Raw genomic sequence first — 20,142 nt, 5'->3', positions numbered from 1 at the left:
TTTTTTTTCTTCTTCATTTTGTTTCACAGTAATGCACTGGGAATGGTATGAGTCACATTTTTAGGTGCCACTATGTTAAGTAAATGATCAAAATATGACAACTAGACATACTTTATGAAATAGTATTTTATTTACATTTGAAGAACGTATATTTTTGATTTATCATGTTGGTTTTTTTAATTACTTTTAATGTTTTGAAAAAAGTATGGCTCTAGCGTATGAGGTAGTTTTGAAGGAGGGCGTAGAAAATAATAAAGGATGCTTGGAGAGCATCCTTTGGGGCTATATGTTTTAATTATAGCATTTCTTACAGTCCTTTTTTGTGAAACAATTTTTGTTTAGGAGTTAGCCAGTTGATCATCCAGCTGTTAATTATTTTTTTTTTTAATTGGTTTTAGGACTTCAGAAAATCAGTGAGTTATGAGGGAGTTGGCATTTAAGTGTATGTGCTGCAGTGGAGGATGTTACTTTAGTGCAGCATGGTGTTTCCACTGCCACTTCAGTCCTCTGTGCCACGTGTGCTCCCATACAAGAGCCACTTTCCATTTGGAAGCAGCCAGGAGCACATCCAGCTGTCTTCTAATGGAGTAAGGATTTGGTTAGAGGTTGGGGTGGGGCTGGGAAGGGATGTAGAACTAAAGTAGTTGAGAGAGGAGGAGAATGAGATCATAAAACAAGCTTTTTGGGGGGTTATGGTTGGCAAATGTGTCAGCATTAAAAACTGTGTCCAGCTGTTACACAGTTTAGCCTTATTCTGGTCTTCATTAGCTAGGACAGAAGTCTGTTTTGGCGATTCCAGCAGGTGTCTGACTTGTTTAAAAGGTACAGTGTAATCAGCACTTTTTCTCTTTTACACAATACTGAAGCTTGTGTTTTCTTAGTATTTTTTTTAGTTCTACAATTCTTGTTTGTTAGTTAATGGCTTCTTCTGGACCTAATGCAGCTCCAGTTTTCAGTTCTGAAAGGTAGGGTTGAAGTAGTCATGTTCTTCACTGCTTCTGGGAGTGCTGTGAACAACTAAAGGCATTTAGTTGTGCACAGACCTGGGAAAACACATCTGTTTTTTCGCAACTCTGATAGCAGACAAGAAAAAGAAAAGAAAAAAGGAAAAAAAAAACCCCAAACTTGTCTGGGTAAATCAGATGATAGAAAAGTGTGACTTACTCTCAGCAGCAAAGTTTTTCCTTGGTGTCAACAAAAGGGCATAGGTATTTTAAGGTATTTTTCATTTTAGGTTTCTCTTTATTATGACACTAAAAGGAAGGGCATGATCTTGTGAGAACTTGTATCCCTGTTCAGATGGTTTTAGGAGAATGTTATCGGCTTCTCAGCCTAATCTTGTGTTCTTCTGTTCTTCCAACTGAGATGTTACATTTAGGTGTGCGTGCCTTGTGTACTTCAATACAAAAAGCTCAATTTTATGTTAACTGCAGAAAATCTTACGAAAAGTTATGTAAATGAGTTCTGCTGTGCAGTAGTGTAGGAGTACATTCTGTGTATTTATTCAGGACCAATCTGAACATGATATCTAACATCTGAGATATCTAAGAGGATAGCAGGCTCCTGGCAGGCAATGGCTGATCTTGTCAGGTACCTCTACCCTTGATTTCATTTTTTAGGATGAAAAATACATAATCAGTTCAAAAGACACTTTCAGCATTATTTGAGATAGAGAAATTCCACAGACCTTTGTAAAATATTTTTTTTTCTACAAAACATTTTTTTAAGTCCACGTGATTGCCCGACGGCATCCAAAATCTGGAATGTGATGAAGTGTAGTGCCTTTAAAAAATCTGTTGGCAGAACAGTCCTGTGCTGCTGATTAGTAAAATGAAAGCGAATTAATTTCTTTAATTGTCATTGCTGCTATTTGGGAGGTTCTGCTGTTTGGGAACACAGCGAGGAAATTATTGAGATTGGGACTGGGCTTGTTGGATTTTTGTTCTTGCTTTCAATATCATCCTACAGAGCTGGAAGTTCATAATGGCGCTGGTACTAGGATAACATGTCTCATTTAGCAATCATACATTCATTTGTAGTTTAATCTGTATAAAACAAACATACCACTCTCGGGCTGTGGCTGCACTGTCATATTAAGTTGCTATGTGCCACTGCCAGAGTCTTTTCTGGAAAGGAGGCAGAGGAAGGTGTAGTTTTCACGTGCTTAAGGAGGCCCACTATACCAGGGCTGGCCACGCTGTTGTGTGAGACCTCCATTCTGGGGTTCAGTCCACGTGGCTTTAAGTGGTTGTGGAACAGCGCTAGCGAATGTGATGCATACTTTGTGTCACTTGGTATACTTGTGTTCTCTACACTCAAAATATTACTTTAAAATATTTCTGAAGATTCTGGATAGCTATCTTTGCAATATAAATCAGTGTGGATTTGTGTTCGTGCATGTGAAGATGACTTGAAACAAAATGCCAGAAATGTGGATTTATGTGCTTTATTTTTCATTTGGGCATCGAATGAAGACCGCTGCCAAAGATAGCTGTAAATTGATGCGAGGAACTAATATGAAGACAAAGTCAAGGAGAAATTAGAAGCAGAGGAGAGTAGATATGAGTAGGTGATGATAGAGAATGAAATGAGAGGACATAGTAATATTTTTTTCCAACTAAATACGTTTTTGCTCCAAACCCGCTGTGCTCTTTGCGGGGCTGGAAAAAACTGGCAGTCCAGTGAGTTATGTGCCGTGGGTACAGGTGAAGGGTTTATTTTCCTCAGAGTTGGGAAATAGTCCCATACTGCTGCTTGCTGTCAGCTTTCATGAGATGCGTGATGCGTGGATATTTCAGCTGATGTGCATCTGTGAGGGCACGCTTCAGTCTAACCCATTTTGACTAATGCATTTCAACTGAAAGGAGCTCTGTTATATTAAGCAGTATTATTACTAATCCTTGCTAGCACAAGTAATTTTGACTGGAAAAAAAAGTTCGGCAGGATGTGTTTTTTTGGCATATCAACTAGTAGGAGTGACAATCCCTGGCAGAAATGCTTGTGAACAGTCTGTGTGAGGGTTATCTTTTTCATTGGTGTGGCTCATTTTGGAAGGGAATGGCTGTCTACAGCCTGGCTGGGAGCTGGCCATCTTTATCCAACAAATACTTGAGTGAAATAACGAGTAATGCAGGTGTGAAGGGATGCGAATCCTGAAAGACACAACTGGGGATGCGCTAGTTATAGGTGCAGCTGTTCCGGAAAAACATTTTTTGTTGTATTTCTTTTATTTCTGAAAATGAGATTAACAGTTCAGCATAGAGTGCTTTAATATTCATTGACAAATGGGCTGTTTTAGGCATACTGAAGGTGGTTGTTTTTTGTTTGTTTGTTTTGCATTGTTTCTTCTCTTAGTAAGAAGCTCCTCTAGCAGGAGATGGATGAAAATGCTTGAGTGATGTGGTCATTTCAGAATAGTACTTGGATTGTTGTATCCTTTAGTACATAGTTTTGGAAGGAATAAGAAAACTGACTTGTAAGTAAAATTGCCCTTCTCCATAGCATATTTCTGTATGTAGGTACAGTGGGTGCCTTTTGGATTGACTTTAGAATCAAATTCCCTTCAAATTTTATCGTGTATTGTGAGCTAATAGCATCTGCATTGTAACTGAAATTAAATTTAAGGAGAAAAATATGCAAGTTATGTAAGCCCTGTTGTTACCAACACAGGTTGTAAGTGTTTATAGTATTGAGCTTTACATGTCATTTTCTCTTTTTTATTCTTAATATTCTCAGATTTCTCTGCTGGTTCTGAAATCACTCTGTGTACTTGCTTTTAATACAGACAAGTTTTGAGTGAACATTGTGAAGTTGTAAAGTGACTGTATTTATTATTAAATACTACATGAATCATCTGTGACTCAGTATTACTGTCCTCAGTGAGATGTGTCTGAAGTGCTGGTGATATTAAAGGTACTTAAGTGTATTAGAAAGCAAATACTCTCTTGAGGTAAGGTATTATAAGGTAAATGTTGCTGATATTTTAGCCTGGTTGAAGAGGGCTGTAGCTAAGTTTATATAGCCTGTCAGCTCTCTCTTCTGCTTGTACATCTAGCTCACTGCCTACCTCAGCCTTTCCAGTAGGTTTTCTTTCTGTTTTCCAAATCTTTTTAAAGATAAGGCAATTCTGGATAGCTCAGGAGAGTCAATTGCTGCACAAAAAAGATACCTTTTAGTGTTCTCTCCAAGAGGCACTTGCAGCATCTACTCAAGGGAAGGTATGCTTATTTGGTGTGTTGTGTGTCCAGTCAGCATGCCTGTCCGGAGCACTTGCCATCCAGTACCACGTGCAGCCAGTATTTATTGGAGAAGTGATACTGTTACAGGACTTGTTAAAGCAGTTTGTGGGGTGGTTTTTTTTTTTTTTTTTTTTTTTTTTTTTTTTTTGCTAAAGTACTGTATATAAATGTTCGTGTAGACACCTTTATTTCTCAAGCAGATTACCTGTAAAGCAGGGTTGAATCCCTCCTCACTCAACCCACTGAAGGCCAAAATGCTTCAAGTTTGGGTACAATTAGTCAGTTGCTGCACTGCTGGACCTTAGGTGTCTCGGTTCATTTCAGCCTGTCAGTTTGATCACCAAACAATATGTATTGTAGCATTTGTTCTGAGAGGCTTTCTGAAAAAAAAAAAAAAAAAAAAAAAAAAAAGTCTTCCTCTCCTGTGTGCCTGTGTAGCACATTGTGCTCTTGGCAGTGTGTGAGTTGATGGGCAGCTTGTCCTCTTGCCTGCCTTATCTGCATCCCCTGCGTGGGTCCAGCCGCCTGTGACCAGGCAGCATCCAAGTCCCTGGCTCTGTGCACTTTCTCTGATTCTCTGGCTGGCTACAAAAGTTGCGTTAATAGTAATAGAGGAGATGCAGCAAACAGTTCAGCAAGAAGAACAAGCAGGATGAGGCAGGGCTGCTACTGCTTTTGGTGAATCTCTGGCTTGTGTGAATTAACTTGTTAGACAGCTAAGTGTGTGTCTGCTGAGGTTCTGCATGTTTGCACAGTCTAGCTGTGAAGAATCTAGCTTAAAAAGTCTAGCTAAGAATCACGTGGATGATAAATTATTGAGTGGTGTTGCATGTAAATCCTTTCTGTGTTGCTCTTGTGATTTTTTTGCTGTGTAATCTTGGCGAGATGCTGAGAGTGATGCTGAGCACAAGGAGAGCGAATGCAGACTAACATGGTTCTGGAGTCTGTAGCCTCTCCTTCATAAACTGAAGTGACAGATGGCAACAGTTGTATATTTTGAGGCTGTTCTGTGGCACAGATATGGGTGAAGCTTTAGGAAAGGTGTTTGAGTAGTGTTTTCTGGCAATTAAAAAAAAATTAATTATGGATTATATTTCAACTTCTGGAGAAAGTATTCCAGTCTTATGGATTTTGTTATCGTTGGTTTTTTTCCTCTCTGAATTCAGAGAGGATGCAGCCTCAGAGAAGTTGTGTGATTGTATGTGATGCTGGAAGACTGTGGTTGCATACAAAACTAAGTTACTGCTCATTGCACAAAAACAAAGAGATTTATGTGCTTAAAGGTATAAGACAAGTTGCATTAAAAGTATCAAGATAAACAGATAAGCAGTGACACAAAAAGAAAAGAAATGATACAAAGCCAGAATTGCTTCATTTGGCAGTAATTTTGGAAGTTCTACATCTTTTTTTATGGTGTGGAATGGTTTTGATCCTGGTTAGAACAGCTCTTGACACTCCAATGGCAGGAATCCTGGAAATATGCCTAAAAACAAGGTTTAATCCTCCACGTGTTCTAGTTTTGATCATTGTAACCTAACTTCTGCTCTTTGACCAGTTCCTCCTTTGTGCTGAAGTCCTGGTATTTATGAAAGCATGCCCACCTGACTTGCTCAATTGTTATGAGGAGCTCAGAGAAAATCCTTCATGTTACTTTGCTTGCTACATTATATCCAAGTTTGACACAATAACACTTGCAATCGGGGCAGCCTGTCAGCCTGTCACCACCAAGGTCAGGAAGTCCATCAGTTCACCTCGGGTCTGTACTTCCCACTGAGGAGTGGGAAGTTGCTCATGGGAAAGGTGTGCTAATCAGGCTGCAGGTGTCACAGCGATGGGTCTAAAGCCATTGCTGTAGTTTGCCATGGGAGAAAATGTGCTGTTTAAGTAGTGAAGTAGGCTGTATGGCTGTTTATTTTGCGAGAGCAGATGGATGCTTCTCTCAGCATGGACGGGGAGTGAAAGCAAAATAAGAGATTAGCAGCAAGACTGTTCATTTTACACTGTCACAAAATGATGGATTCAACTACAGCTGTTGAAGTTCATCATTTCTGGGCTGTCCACCTCACTGTGCTCCTCACCGTTACAAGCACAGTGTACTTTCTTGTGTTGCTGTAGTTCGTGGTTGAGGTGTATTAAAGGAATCTTAGTTTAACTGGCCATAGTTGCGAACTGCAGCCACCGGTATATTCTTGAGGAAAAGAAGCTGCCACAAGGCTTGTCCCCCTGACCAGAAGGTGGGTGGCCACCTCAGCCACTGATGCTGAGCCAAGTGAATTGCCAAAATGAGTCTGTTTAAACAACTGAAAGGCAGTTGCAAAAAGTTGTTTGACACAGCTGTCTGGTCTCAAAGCTGACTTTGTTTTCCTCTGGCAATATTTTACCTTGAAGATACAAGAATTCTAGGAGCAGACAAGTGATTACCCAGCTGGAAAGCAAGCAAAGCTTTGTTATCCCCACACCATACAGTATCTTTTGTGTTTGTAATTCCTCACCTGAAATACGTCACTGAAGTTTAGATTTGATAATGTTGCAGCAGGAATGACCAGAATTACTCACTGGCTCCACAAAACATGAAAATGGCTTAAAATACTTAAGTAGCTCTTTCTTAATGTTTAGAAATACTGGTTTTTGCTACCTGTTTCTAAGTTTCTATTTTTATCTTTTCTGCAGTTCTTGTTGTCTGTATAAAATCTTCCACATTGTAGAACTTGAACATAGATTCACTACACAGAGGGATAAATTCAATTTTACTTTTTATTATTTACAGTATTAAAATTTTCGAAGCCATGGGAGTAAAGGTCCAGAGACCTCGTTGCTTTTTCGACATAGCCATCAACAATGTACCTGGTAAGAAAATGACAACAGTCAATTCAATAATGGCATATTCCTGTAAAATGTTTAAGAATAATACAAATACTAGTTAACTTCACAACAAATATGCCTTTTTCTCCTAGCTGGAAGAGTGGTCTTTGAACTATTTTCAGATGTGTGTCCAAAGACATGTGAGAATTTTCGCTGCCTTTGCACAGGTTTGTAGATTTTAATATTATTTATAATTTCAAATGTAATACCATGTTTGCTAATTCAACATCTGTGTTAACGTTTTCCGACATGCTGAGGTGTAAAACTAAGTACATCAAACACTAGTTCTTGATATCTCTGGAGATTTAGCAAACTTCTCATATATATCTGATGCAGAATCAAAGCAGTTGTAGTTTTTGGCTTAAGATGTTGCAGAGAGCATGTACTAATCAACTTTAAATGCTGGCACGGTAAGCTGATTTTCTTTTACTTGCACAGATACTACTGTTCACATTGTATAACATCATCCATCTTAAAAGGTAGCCAATAAGAGGTCAGGCATGGAGGATTACCCTTTGGTTTTACTATACTTGTGTATGTTTGAAGGCTGTTGCTGGTATACATTAATATTTTGCTTCACAAAGTAGTTTTGTTGGATGCTGGTGATTTCCAGTCCTAGTGAAATTCAAGTTATTTGTTGAAGAAATTATTTAAGAAGATTCTTTCCTAGAAGCATTTCCAAGTAGAATTATTTCTCAGTGCTCTGCCTGTTGTGGTTGGAAATGCTCACAGCTTTGCAGAACTTGAATATTATCACAGGAATGATTCTGTGAATACCTAAATCCATGTTTAATGTCGTCAGCATTTTCCACCTGCTTTTCTTTCAGTTTGTTGTCTTTCAAGTCAGTGCTTCACAGCTGTTAATACTGAATCACTTAGTACTAATACGGTCTGAATCAGGTGTGAGCGCATAATTGCGTTCATGTCAAGTTAGCTTTGTGCAGCATTCATGAGCATTATCTCATCTAGGGATTCTGGTTCAGAATCGGGTTATCAAAAATTGCTAACCAATTTGAAATTTAAAGTGATTCTTCTTATTCGATGGTAATGTGTTTTCATGTGTCCATGGCATTCTTTATTTTCTGTCAAATGTCCAAAAGTCAGATTTACTGCACAAGGTGTTATTCTCTGAAAACTGATTTAGATTTTTCACTTGAAGTCTTTGAACAGCACTTCAGGTCAGAAACGTAGCTCCTTGTTTAGTTTAAAATAAAATCAGATTTAAAATCGGGCTGCTGCAAAAGACTATGCTGCTTTTAAATATTTAAGAATGGTGAAGAAAGTATTTTGGAGAACTATTTATGATATTGATCGTAAACATTTTAAATTTTAATTTTATTTATGCTGGCCTTTTTTCTGGTGGTTTTGAAAAAGACATGCTATCTTCTTGAAAAATGGGTCAGCACCTGTTTTTACTGGCACGTCTGTTAGGTGTATGACAGGCCAGCACAGTACACAGCCACACATTTATCAAAGTTCCTATCAGAAGTGTTTATTGTAACTAGTCAGATCCATGTGGAGGCATCAGGTAAGTTCAGTGGCAACTGCCAGTTTCACAGCTCGGAATGAGATTGCGGGAAGATACAGTCTAATGGTCTGGGAGCAGTGAAAGGAAGAATCCTTTATCTTTCAGGATGGTCCCTGCTCCTTACTCTTGTGCTTTACTGTTACCTTGACGTTGGCTTTGACATTCACAAGGCCCCCACCATGAGCCATTCATTTGGCTATCTCAGCAGAGACCTTATTTGTTTGAAGGCGGGAGCAAAAGTAGATAGTGTTTTGCTGAGGCAGAGGACTTGCTTAGGAGTCTGAAGAGCATTAGATCTGATTTAGGGGAGGAGACTGGGAGTTGGAATCATGAGTTGGGAAGGTAACAAATTCCTTTAAAATCATTTCTCGTTCCCTCCTCATTCTTTTTTTTTTTTTTTTTTTTTCCCCATTTTATTTTTTGTCTATGAGCTTTTATGCTACGTTAGTCCTGTAACCGAAGATCTGAGTATCTCATTTGCTTCTGAGCAAGGATGGTTATGTTAATCTGGCTGTTTAATTTCTGTCAATCAATATAGGAGTCTTCTTAGCAGTAACAGTAATATATTGTATCCTTACATGTTTAAGCCTCTCCAGGTAGGTGGCATTCTGCATTATCTGTGTGAGCTCTAATTTGATTCTCTGAGAATTCATTGTGCTATGACTGTATGTGATGCTGGGCTGGCAAAAAAAAAAGCTGTTATTATGTTGTATGCTAATGTAAGTAACGATTTCTTTTAGTATAACTGTAGAAATAAAAAGTAGTTTCTGCGTTGCTTTCTTACTGGCATTACAAGTATGTATCCACAAATTAATCTTTCAGAGCTTTGTAGATAGCTTTGATTAAGCATTTAAATGGAGATTGTACGGATACAAAGAGTCATTTTGTTTTTTGTTCCCCTTCCTCTCCTTTAGGTGAAAAGGGTACAGGAAAATCCACCCAAAAGCCATTGCATTACAAAAGTTGTCTATTTCACAGGGTAGTGAAAGATTTTATGATCCAAGGCGGTGACTTCAGTGAAGGTATGATGAGAATCTTTCAAGAAAAATTTAATGCTTATGCAATCGAATGTTTTGGGAGTCCTACGTAGCATCATCAATTTACATTAATTATGCAATTTAACTGCTTTTTAAACTACTTTTGGCGTAAGAAACTTTGTGTAAACTTGTGTAACAAAATGACGTAAATTTATATGCATGTATTCTGCTCTGTGACTTCATGTCTCAGAGCATTAAGTACTTAATTGCAAGTTATAAATATGAAGATAAAATATATCTGCTGCTGAGAAGAAAAAAGGCAGCATATAACAGAATATGTAGGAAAACTTCAGTTTTTCTCCAAGTTTGTTTCTGCTTAATGGTACTATGAAGATATCTTGATCTTTGCATATCTTGAAGAATAACGTTAGTGACTTGAACACAGCTATATTTTGCATTATGAAGCATCTTTCACTGATGCAACTTTTTACACTATTATAGGTTTTAATTCATGTTTTTTTCTTTCAAGGAAATGGCAGGGGAGGAGAATCCATTTATGGTGGCTTTTTTGAAGGTGAGAATTGTATCAGTCTGCTCTATTTTGTTGATACTGTAAGCAGTTATCTGTACATTCTATACAATTGCTTTCATATGTCAGCTTTACCAGATTCGCAGTTCTAGAAAAATTTTTCAGCACAGTTTCTGAACGTATCTTCTGCTTCAGTAGCTGGCTAAAAGTTGGGGATTGCCTTTCTTCCAGTCAGAAGGAGAAAACTTGACTCTATTATGCCTTTCTTGCAAATCTTACCTTTGTGAGACAGTATAAAACCCTGCTTTTCTGAACCAAGAGGAATTAAGTATGAGGAAGCCATCCATTTTCTCACAGTACTGGTTCTCCTTCAATCATTGATGCATAAGAATTTTTCTCTCCAGTGTGCCTCTCAGACTGTGTTTGTCAGGAGTGTACTGGAGTAACTCTGTTTCTGGGAGCAGTTTTGTATTACACCTAAGCCTACATGATGGCTAGCCACCACTGGCAGGGCAGGTTATCCTTCCTGCCACTTTTAATGTTGGACCTCGTCTGAGCTTACAGCAAGACATCAAAAGAATGATTCACTGTAGAGGCTGGCTGCAGTTTTGTATCAGACATTGTGTTGAATGAACAGTTTGCAATTGACAGAAGGAGGAGGTCATACCTTGCATTGGCCCTCATTTGGATCAAACTGCAAACTGACTGCATGCTAGAATGTCTGAAAACTGTTAAAGCAAGAAATGTACTTGTTTCCCTATTGGTGAGTGGATTTCATTTCATAGATAGGCAAGAATGAGAGCCAGAAAAAGTGAGAGAGGTGGGAGAAGAGGACTTCTACTTTCTGGCAGTTGCAAGGTGTCTTTTCAACCTGGTCACAGTGTAAAATTGAATCTCTAGAAAGTATTGCTTGTGTGTGGCATCCTTAACCAGCTCACTGTAGGATTAGATACTCAGTGCCACACAATACTGCAGTTATATAGGTGACCATATAGACTAAGTGGGACTGTCCCTGTTACTGGCTGTTATGCTGTATGATGGGAAACCAGAACCTTACAGATTACATACTTTTCGTTTTTGTTAATGTTGGCTCCTGCCCTTTGTATTCAAGGAGTACTGAGCAAACTTCATCTGTATAGTTTGGATCCCCAAGCAACTGTTAGGCTGTTTTGTGGTAGGAGGAAGATAGGCTGCTTTCTTACAGGTGTCTTAAATGAGGAATGGTGATTACTTCATATGATTTCATTGAATTTAATCTAAACTGTTGAAGTGATGTGCTTATTAGAAGTAAAAGCTTCACTCAAGTGGAATTTATTTTCTTAATGACTGGCTTATTAAGATCATTTGTGTAGATGACAGAGAAACAGAACCATTTTGTTATTGCTATCAAACTGACTATCCTTGTGTACTAAGCAATACAAAATAAAATACTTTCTGGTAGAAACAGGGTTTCTTAATAGTGCTTTGCAACTGAAAACCTTTTTTTTTTTTTACTCCAAAGACGTAGTGACCAGCATGTGATGAATAAAAAGAACTCATTATTTTCAGTTGTTGCTCTATTAATGTTGGTAGCAAGAAAAATAAATCTCTTATAAGAAAATTCTGTTTTCCATTTTTAGTTTTTCCCAGACTATAAGCTATTAATTCTTACTTCCCTTTCTTAAATTACACTATTTAGAATAAAAAGAATAATGTATATGAAAAAATAGCTTTTGTCTTGTATTGAGTTTTAATGTAACTTTTTACAGATGTGACTAGTAAATTTATTTAATGTGAATGAGTTTACTTAGAGTAGAGCATTCATCTAAGCATATGCAGTATATAAAGTATATAAAGTGATTGAAAATGCTTGTTTCAGATGAAAGCTTTGCTGTAAAGCACAACAAAGAATTTCTTCTTTCAATGGCCAACCGAGGAAAGGATACAAATGGTTCACAGTTCTTTATGTAAGTATTGAACTGTTCTGAAATGTGTGATTTGCTGTTTTGTAAGCTGTAGACTATTTTTTGAGTTTGCATGGGAGGTGGTCTACGACATATAAAAGTTGATGCCTCTTTAGGAAGTTACGTGGTGTACGGGAACTGCTGAGTCACGGCCTGAACCTCTGATTGATCACCTGAGGCAAGCCATGAGTCAGCCAGAGGAGCACAGGTGAAGGCAATTCAGCTGTGCTGCCGGAAGGGGTGGAGCAAGGCTGCACCCCTCCTAGACCTATTTAAGAGCTGGCTACCAGAGGGGAAGGATCTCTTCTGGAGATCTCCTCTAGTGGTGTTTTGTGGGTGAGCCCAGAATAAGGGCTTTCTCTTTTGTTGTCATAGTCTGCCTAACTCTCTTGTTTATTTTGTGATTATAACATCCTAATATTCTTTGATTATACACATGGAAATAGCCATTTTCCTGCTGAGCTCTTTAGGGAGAGGTTTTATCACTCTGCTGTTCAGTGTTTATTGTCTGTGCAAAAGACCTTTTGGTCCTCTTTTAGTAACTGTCTTCTAACTCAAGCAACAGCATAAGTCTGTTAGTTCCCTTTAGAGCTTTTCCACTTTTTTTCTAGTATATGTTGTCTGGAAAGAAGCAAAAAAGTTCCAGGGGTCCTCTAGCTGAAAGTAACAGAAAAATTTTCTGTCTCTAGATAAATTCTCAATGCAGTCTCATTTATAGCTATATCTAAAGCTTAAAACTCTGAAATGCATCTGCATTACATGCTTCTATAGAAGTAAATACTTGAAATTCATCAGTTTTATCTATGTCACATTACCATTTTTAATATGGTAAGTTGTGCTTGTGATTTATCATTAAACCGTTATTTTGGAATATTTGGGTGATTGTTACTGTATTTGGCTCAGGTTTTGGTTTTTTTTTTTTTGTTTGTTTGTTTTTTGTTTTTTTGCTATGCCTGACATATGTGTACCTTAGTAATTCTAATACAGGGGAAGGCTATCAACTGTTCAGTTATCTGTAGGTGTAGAGAGTCAGTTCTACTTCTGATGTCAAATACTCTGTACATACAGTTTTTTTTTTCCTTTGCTAATTTATTTTCCTGTAAGTTTGTTGTTGCTTTTTTTTTTTTTTTTTTTTTTTTTTCCTCCACTTTTCCTCTTCTGAGGCAGTTGCCTTAATTTTTATTTCTGTTCCTGGTAGTATTCCTGTAATTTAAGAAATACAATTCTTAATACTTTTTTTAATGAGGATGCATCTAAAAATTTATCACAACTTGTTCAATTGTGGTAAGGGATTGAATAGATGGTTTGTATAAATCATACAATGTTTTTAACTGCATACAAACTTAGAATAACATTTATTTGGTTGTATTAAATTTTATTAATTCAGTAACTTTCATCATTTGCATACATGCTTCAAATGCTGTCTGCTTTCCACTAAAATTGATTCTTGTTTTCCTCTTTAAATTACACCTACTGGAAACAACAGAACTACTAAACCTACACCTCACTTAGATGGGTAAGTATCTGTTACTTTCTTATACTTTTGGGGGGATCTGCCTTAAAAATTAAATATTAGAATTCTTACTTTTGCTTAAATTCTTCAGACATCATGTTGTTTTTGGACAAGTCATCTCAGGTCAAGAAGTTGTGAGAGAAATAGAAAACCAGAAAACAGATGCGTCTAGTAAACCATATGCTGAAGTACGCATACTGAGTTGTGGAGAGTTGATTCCAAAATCCAAAGGTATGCTTTAACTGTACATCTAGGTATATGTGAACTGTGCTATTGTATTACTAATTTTCTTCCTGTTGGTAGACACTGAAATAATTAGAGACGTTCTTGATAATGTTATGGAGGTACAATCAGAAAAGAATTAAGTAACGCTGAAAAAGCATAGCTGGTTTTGGTGCAGAGGATCTTTTCTCTGCTAGGTCAGCCTTAGTACAAAACTGGTAAGCACTTGTCCTAAAAAAGAGGTTAAGTGCAGTAACAGTCTATCTTCAGTAACTGTGTCTTTTTATGAATTGAATTGAAGTTCCAGGTAAGTCTCCAGAGCAGGCATGGAGAGTAGGAAAGCCTGAAGTTTCCCTTTAGCACATATCCTTGTTAAATAGCTATAAACTGTATTCATAAGCTAGAATGGGACAGAAGCTCTTTGCTCTGCCATTCCAGAGTTGAACATGGTATCGGAGTCTGGATTCTGGTTCTCTTAAAAAATAAGGGTCAATCTAAGATTCTGCTGTCACTAGAAAAATCTCAGTAAATGAGATTCATGATACATCTTTAGTAGGAATTCTTATAAGGATTGTCATCATTTTTCTTTCTCAGCACCTTCTGCTGATAAGTACTGTGAAGGGTTGCACTAAGGATTTTAAGGCATGAGGCAAGGCTAATTGTATCTTTGGCCTAAAGAAAATGCAAGCATTCAAATTTGAGCTTCTTGGTTGTTTTGTTTTCCTTATAGTAGTTCTCTGGTTACCTGTTGTGGAATCGATGTGTGTTCTGAAGTGATGTTTTGAATCTCTCAGAATTCCAAGTAGTGGCTTATGACTTCTTAAAAGCTCTGCAACTTCTTAAATTAACCCATGAGTTGTCCTTTATGTCAGAACATTGTTTTTATATTTTTGGACAAAATAGTGCTGTATCAGTTGGAAAATGAAGAGGTAGGACTACAAATGTAGTATGGGTGGAGCTAGTGGGTGAGATACTCACGCTCTGTCTTGGTTAGCCAAACTTTTTCTTAAGACATTCAAAAAATCTTGAAGTTGAATAGACTAAATGGAAGTCATAGTTTCAATTGCACAGGCTTCCAGCTGTTAGAGAGGCTTTTAAAGAATTCATCAAAAGCACAGGGGAAAAAAGTGCATTTTTTTCCTTTAGCTTTTCTGGAGAGATCTGACTGGTCCTACCGGTTTGTCTGCGTGGTTGTACCTCTTTGTCTTGGTACTGCTAGGATCCTGGAGGCTCTGCTCCCTGCAGCTGGTCTGGTGTGCCATGGAGAGAGATTGCTGCCAGAGTGATAGGGGAAGGCCCCTCAACTGACCATAAGGCACAGTACTAAATAACTGGGCAGCAGGAGTATTTGGGAATCAGCAAGGCTTAGCCCTGCCCTCTGTCTTTGCAGTCTTAGTGCTTGAGTGCAGGGAGGAGTATGGGCATTAATGAGGAGCCTGATGAAGGTGCTACTTTGCAGAATGCTTGAGATTGGAAAATCCCTCTATTGAAAGGCAAAGGCTTTCTGTAGGATCTACAAAGGGAAGTCCACCACTACTGAAAGAACTGGATGGTATGTCTGTAATTGTTTGCTAAATGCATAATATGAAGCAACTGAGCCTGAGGTAGCAGAAATTGAAGGAAGTGTTTGCCCTGATACCTATGAGTATAAGGAAGAAGCCAGATGAAAGCAGCAGTTTTTGGGAGGTGAGTAGCACCATGGAAGATGGTCAATTGAATCATCTAGCTGTGAAAGAAAGTATTTGTAGCACATTACAGCAGTAGCAGGCAAAAATGAACTGATGCTCTGAAACATGAAGAAGTTACCAGAAGAGTTGGCTTTTGGGAATTTGTTATCTAGGGCAAAGGAACAAGGAGATTGACAATAAGGGAAGTATAATGGTGATGAATTTATGTGGGTTATGCTATGATAGCTAAGGGGGCTTAAATTAAGATCTGTTTTATAGGCTTGTCTGATATGCAACATAAAGGAATTGGGCAAGTCTGTATGGAGGGAAAACTGCACTGATGTTTCTTGAGTTTCTTGGGAAGCCAGGATGGCACTACTAGGAGGAATCACAGTAGAAGCTAGGTGTGTGATTTGGATGTTCTTTGGAAGTTGAGGAAAGATTTTGTGCTATTGTCATGAGTATTGGAATGAAGCGTATTATGAAGGAAGCAAACAGAAGCGTTCATAGAAAAGAACTGGATCAGTTTAGGGATGATAAGATGATCATCATTGAGTTAACTTACTGGACGCTATGTGAATTGAGTAATTAAAGATCACAGTTGAATTACAGTATTGCAGAGGCTTAGAACAGAAGCTTTCTCTTGGTATTAGAGGTTGATTGACTAGAAAAGTGGGATGCTTGTAGGCTTTTTCCTATTTTTATTATTTGAAGTGTAAAGGTGTGTTAGTGAAACTGAACGAGGAAAAACTAAATTATAGAAGAAGAATCTCTTTGGCCAAGTGGTACTTTAAAAAAATCTTAAAATATAACAGAAACAAAAAAGCCACAACAAACTTAAAGAAACCTACTGATGTGTCCGTGTTTTCTAAGGTCATTACAGATTAGATGAGCTACTATGGTAACAAAAATGGCTTGCAAGTTGGACAGTATTTGTTAGGAGCTTTTAATGAAGATTTTTCATGGAAAAACGACATTTTTTTAGAGGATTCTGCAGACTACATTGCAATGTTTGTTTCATGATCTTCACTGATGTTGAAGACATCTCTATAGAATCACTGCTGGTAAACATGTGTCTTCTGCAGTTTAAAAGGATTATAGCTGCTTTCCTCATTCAGCAGAGGACAGTTTTGTAATTTAATTGTTCTATCACTTCAGTTAGCACCTTTATTTTTCCCCGTAAAAATTAGGAATTGGTGATGCAGAGTTATGCAATGAATCATGGATTGTCAATGAAAAACATTTAGAAAGCAGTGATTCTGATAAATCATGTTTGTCTGGACTTCTGTTTTATCTCCTCCTTTGCTGCTTTTCTTGTCCCTCCAACCCCTAGGTACTCACTTCTTCCATAAGCTCTTTGCATAGCATTGGCATGCCTCTTTCTACCAGCTGGTTGCTCTTAACTGTTGTAGCTTCACAGTTTTCTATTTTGTGGATTCATTTATTTTTTTTTTAAGTGAACTGACCATTGGGTACAAACTGTGTTTTGGTTTTGACAGGTTCAAAATGAAGCTACAGATTGAAGCTGTGAATTATGAGATGAGATTATCTGTTCTGACCTTTGTGCCTGTGACTGTTTCTGGCCAGGTCATTTGTTTGTTTCAGTCCAGGAGTCTGATACTACATGTCTAACTTAAGAGTTGCTACACTTCATAACAAACTGAAATGTGGGGAGTGCTAGGTTGTATTGTGCAGTGTGATCATGTAATTCATGAAGTGTGGGGAATATATGTCACCGTGAATGGAGTAGGAAGTAAGGCATCTATTTCAGATGTGACCATAAGCTGAAACCTAATCCTGAAGTTAATGATCTGGAACAGTTGAACTGTAAATAGAAGTCTGTTTCTTTCTCACTTCGTGACCTTCATGCTGCAGGAGTGGCTTTGTTTGTTGTTTTGATCTTTAGTTGGCCAGAACCACACTGGTTCTGTATTCAAAAACTGGTTCTGTATTCAAAATAGTATTTGCTCGTGGACAGAGTGAGTGAGTTGTCATCAGAGAGTACATAGGTTGCTTCTACGTGGAGATAGTGCCTCCTATTTATTTTCTGAACTGTGCTGGCTTTAATGTCCATTAGGGACCATAACTGTCTCTATACAGTTGGCATAGTACATTTCCACTTAATTTTCTACTCGAAAGCGTATCCAGTTACATCCAACATGCAAGAGACAACGTGAAGTTCCTACAGCACGTGGTTTATCAAAAAGAACCTACCTGAACCACAACTAGAATCTTGTTTTGGTTGGCCAACTATGGATCTGTCCTTGCTGATTTTATAATGTTAGTCCAAATGAGAATTACTGTTTCCCATGAAAAGTTGGTGGGAAGTGCTAGCCTGTTACTACAAATAATGCATAGTAAGGCAGAAATTCATTTACTGTTTTTATTTTTACCAACTGAACAATAGATTTAATGCAATTTTTGTTGCTTTTGATCATCTCTGAGAAATTGCTGCCTTCCGAGTTGTTGTTCTGGAAAAATGAGGTTAAGTTGTCAAATTGGAGACTTTCTATACTGCAGTCATGTGATTGATGTTACTGCTGCCTCTCTCAAGTGTCAGTCAACATGATAATAACTGCACAGCAGCTGGAGATACTAATATTGATAATTCCAAAAATCAGTGTGCTGTTCCATGAAATAGATGCTTGGTTTTTCCAAAGGGCAGTTTCCACATCTACTCTTCATAGAAGGTTCTTCAAGTGAGTGTTACTAGTTTTTTTTAATCTTCAGATCTCCATCCTGCTTATGTAGAAACCATTGCTTTTTCTGTGTGTAATTGTTTAATGGTGAAGATTCTTTTTTTTTCAGTTATTCTGATATTGTGTTGTATGGTTAGCAATAGTCTTTGCAATTTATAGGAGCCATGTCAAGTAAGATTTGATACCAATCAAAAAATTTAGCTATGATTATACAGAAACAACCAGTGTGCCCTACTGGAGCTTTCAATAGAACTTTTAATTTTGTGGCTAATAGCTTGATAGGAATTTCTTAAAGCGTTAGAGAGTATCCATGCCGTTTAATTAATTTACCTGAAGTGTGTAGTGGTTAAGTAGATCTGAGTTCCATTACAGGGCATAAAAAGATACGTGCTGTGTTACTTCCTGTTGGACTGCCGTCAGATTGATAATAAATTTCTGATTTACAGCTTCAGTTGATACACGAGAAATGGTGATGTACGTAATTGAGGACTAGCCTGCTCTTTAGCAAGGTTCTTTTTCATACCAGATGGTTAGTAAGTGGTTTGTATCTTTGTGTAGGAAAACACTATGAGCTGCGGGAGTAGGGCTGTTCTCTGAGCAGTTTCACATAGTAGCAAAACTCGTACTCTGAGTCTACCCTCTGTTGGGCTAACTTCAAAGGACTTAGTGTAAAGTATATTTTCTTTTTGTAAACTTGTCTCATTTGTGGTTTGAGCATCTTTTACATGATGTCAGATTACATCGAAAGTCAAATAATTTTATAAATGTTTACAAAATTAATTTTTAAGAATACTGCATATAAAGCTTATGTTACATAAAATGTCATCGCAAAACATACGCAGTTATACTAATTCTTGACAGCACATATTTAGTGCTTTAGATCTTCTTTATGAAAACACAATATTTTTAATTCCTTACATATTTAGAGACCTGTACTGTATTTTACTTGGGGGAAACAGTCTTTTTACCCAAAACCTTTTGTTAGAGTATTTTGGTGAAGTGCTTTCATGACACAATTATAAGCATCTTAGGAAATTCCGAGATAAGTTTGCTTTTCTGTGGTGAATTAAAACTGTCTGATATGTAAATATATGTCTTTATTGTTCTGACTTGAAGCCAAGAAAGAAGACAAGAAAAGGCACAAGTCGTCTTCCTCATCCAGCGACTCAGAAAGTTCAAGTGATTCAGAATCATCTTCTGATTCGTCATCGGATTCTGAGAGTGCTTCAGAAGAGAAATCTAAAAAGCGAAAAAAGAAACACAAGAAAAATTCCAAGAAACATAAGAAGGAAAAGAAAAAGAGAAAGAAAAGCAAGAAAAGGTCAGTATTGAGGGTTGTTTTTTGTTTTTTGCTTTTTCTAACATATTCCTGTGCAGTATTGTTTTCCTATCCTGTAACAACACAAAGTACAATTCTGTAACTGGGAAAGTAGATACATGGAAATTTTGGAGGCTGTTTTCGTATATGACCTTACTTTTTCTGACTTGATGACAAAGTGCAATATCTATGTGCATATGTACTGCAGCTTGTACAGGAATGAAGAAAATAGACTAAGAATTTCATATATTGGATTTGAAAAATTGCAGGAATGTTTGGTTTTAAATAAGTTGTGATAATTCTGTAGAGTTCAGTTTCAGTTGTGTGCCATGGGATTCCTGTGCTACACAGAAGCGTAAGCAGAACTAAACAAAAAAATTAGATGAATACAGATGAATATAAGTACACCATTAGTTCTGATGTGCCCAAAGTTTTGCAGTGTCACTAGAATGTGATACAACTCAAAAAGTTCTTATTTCTGAAAGTGGTGTTTCTAATCTTCTATAATCTGTAGTCAGTGCAGGTCACATTTTTCCAAACTAATGGTAAAGTGTAAGAAACACTCATTTAGGGCCTAAGCTTTCTTTCTGTGGAATTAAGTCTATTTCACAGAAATCGATTATACCAACTACTTGGGAGTTAAAAT

The 20,142-nt window shown here is 37.4% G+C and overlaps 1 protein-coding gene across 1 annotated transcript in view; it reads left to right on the top strand.

The window, feature by feature from the left end:
• Window positions 1–20,142, top strand: part of PPIG (peptidylprolyl isomerase G) — a 26,326-nt gene that overhangs the window by 1,137 nt on the left and 5,047 nt on the right. Inside the window, exons 2-9 of the mRNA XM_042822388.1 lie at window positions 7,006–7,085; window positions 7,193–7,267; window positions 9,543–9,650; window positions 10,135–10,179; window positions 11,993–12,080; window positions 13,564–13,593; window positions 13,682–13,821; window positions 19,295–19,585. Of these exons, the coding sequence (XP_042678322.1) occupies window positions 7,025–7,085; window positions 7,193–7,267; window positions 9,543–9,650; window positions 10,135–10,179; window positions 11,993–12,080; window positions 13,564–13,593; window positions 13,682–13,821; window positions 19,295–19,585 (838 nt within the window). The 5' untranslated portion in view covers window positions 7,006–7,024. The remainder of the gene's footprint in view (window positions 1–7,005; window positions 7,086–7,192; window positions 7,268–9,542; window positions 9,651–10,134; window positions 10,180–11,992; window positions 12,081–13,563; window positions 13,594–13,681; window positions 13,822–19,294; window positions 19,586–20,142) is intronic.

Source organism: Centrocercus urophasianus, unplaced genomic scaffold, assembly GCF_019232065.1.
Source record: "Centrocercus urophasianus isolate 14NV4802_14NV808 unplaced genomic scaffold, USGS_Curo_1.0 seq_20, whole genome shotgun sequence".
In the NCBI taxonomy this organism is placed as follows: domain Eukaryota; kingdom Metazoa; phylum Chordata; class Aves; order Galliformes; family Phasianidae; genus Centrocercus; species Centrocercus urophasianus.
Note: the sequence above shows the minus strand (reverse complement) of the source record. Positions and strands in the feature narration are given on the sequence as shown.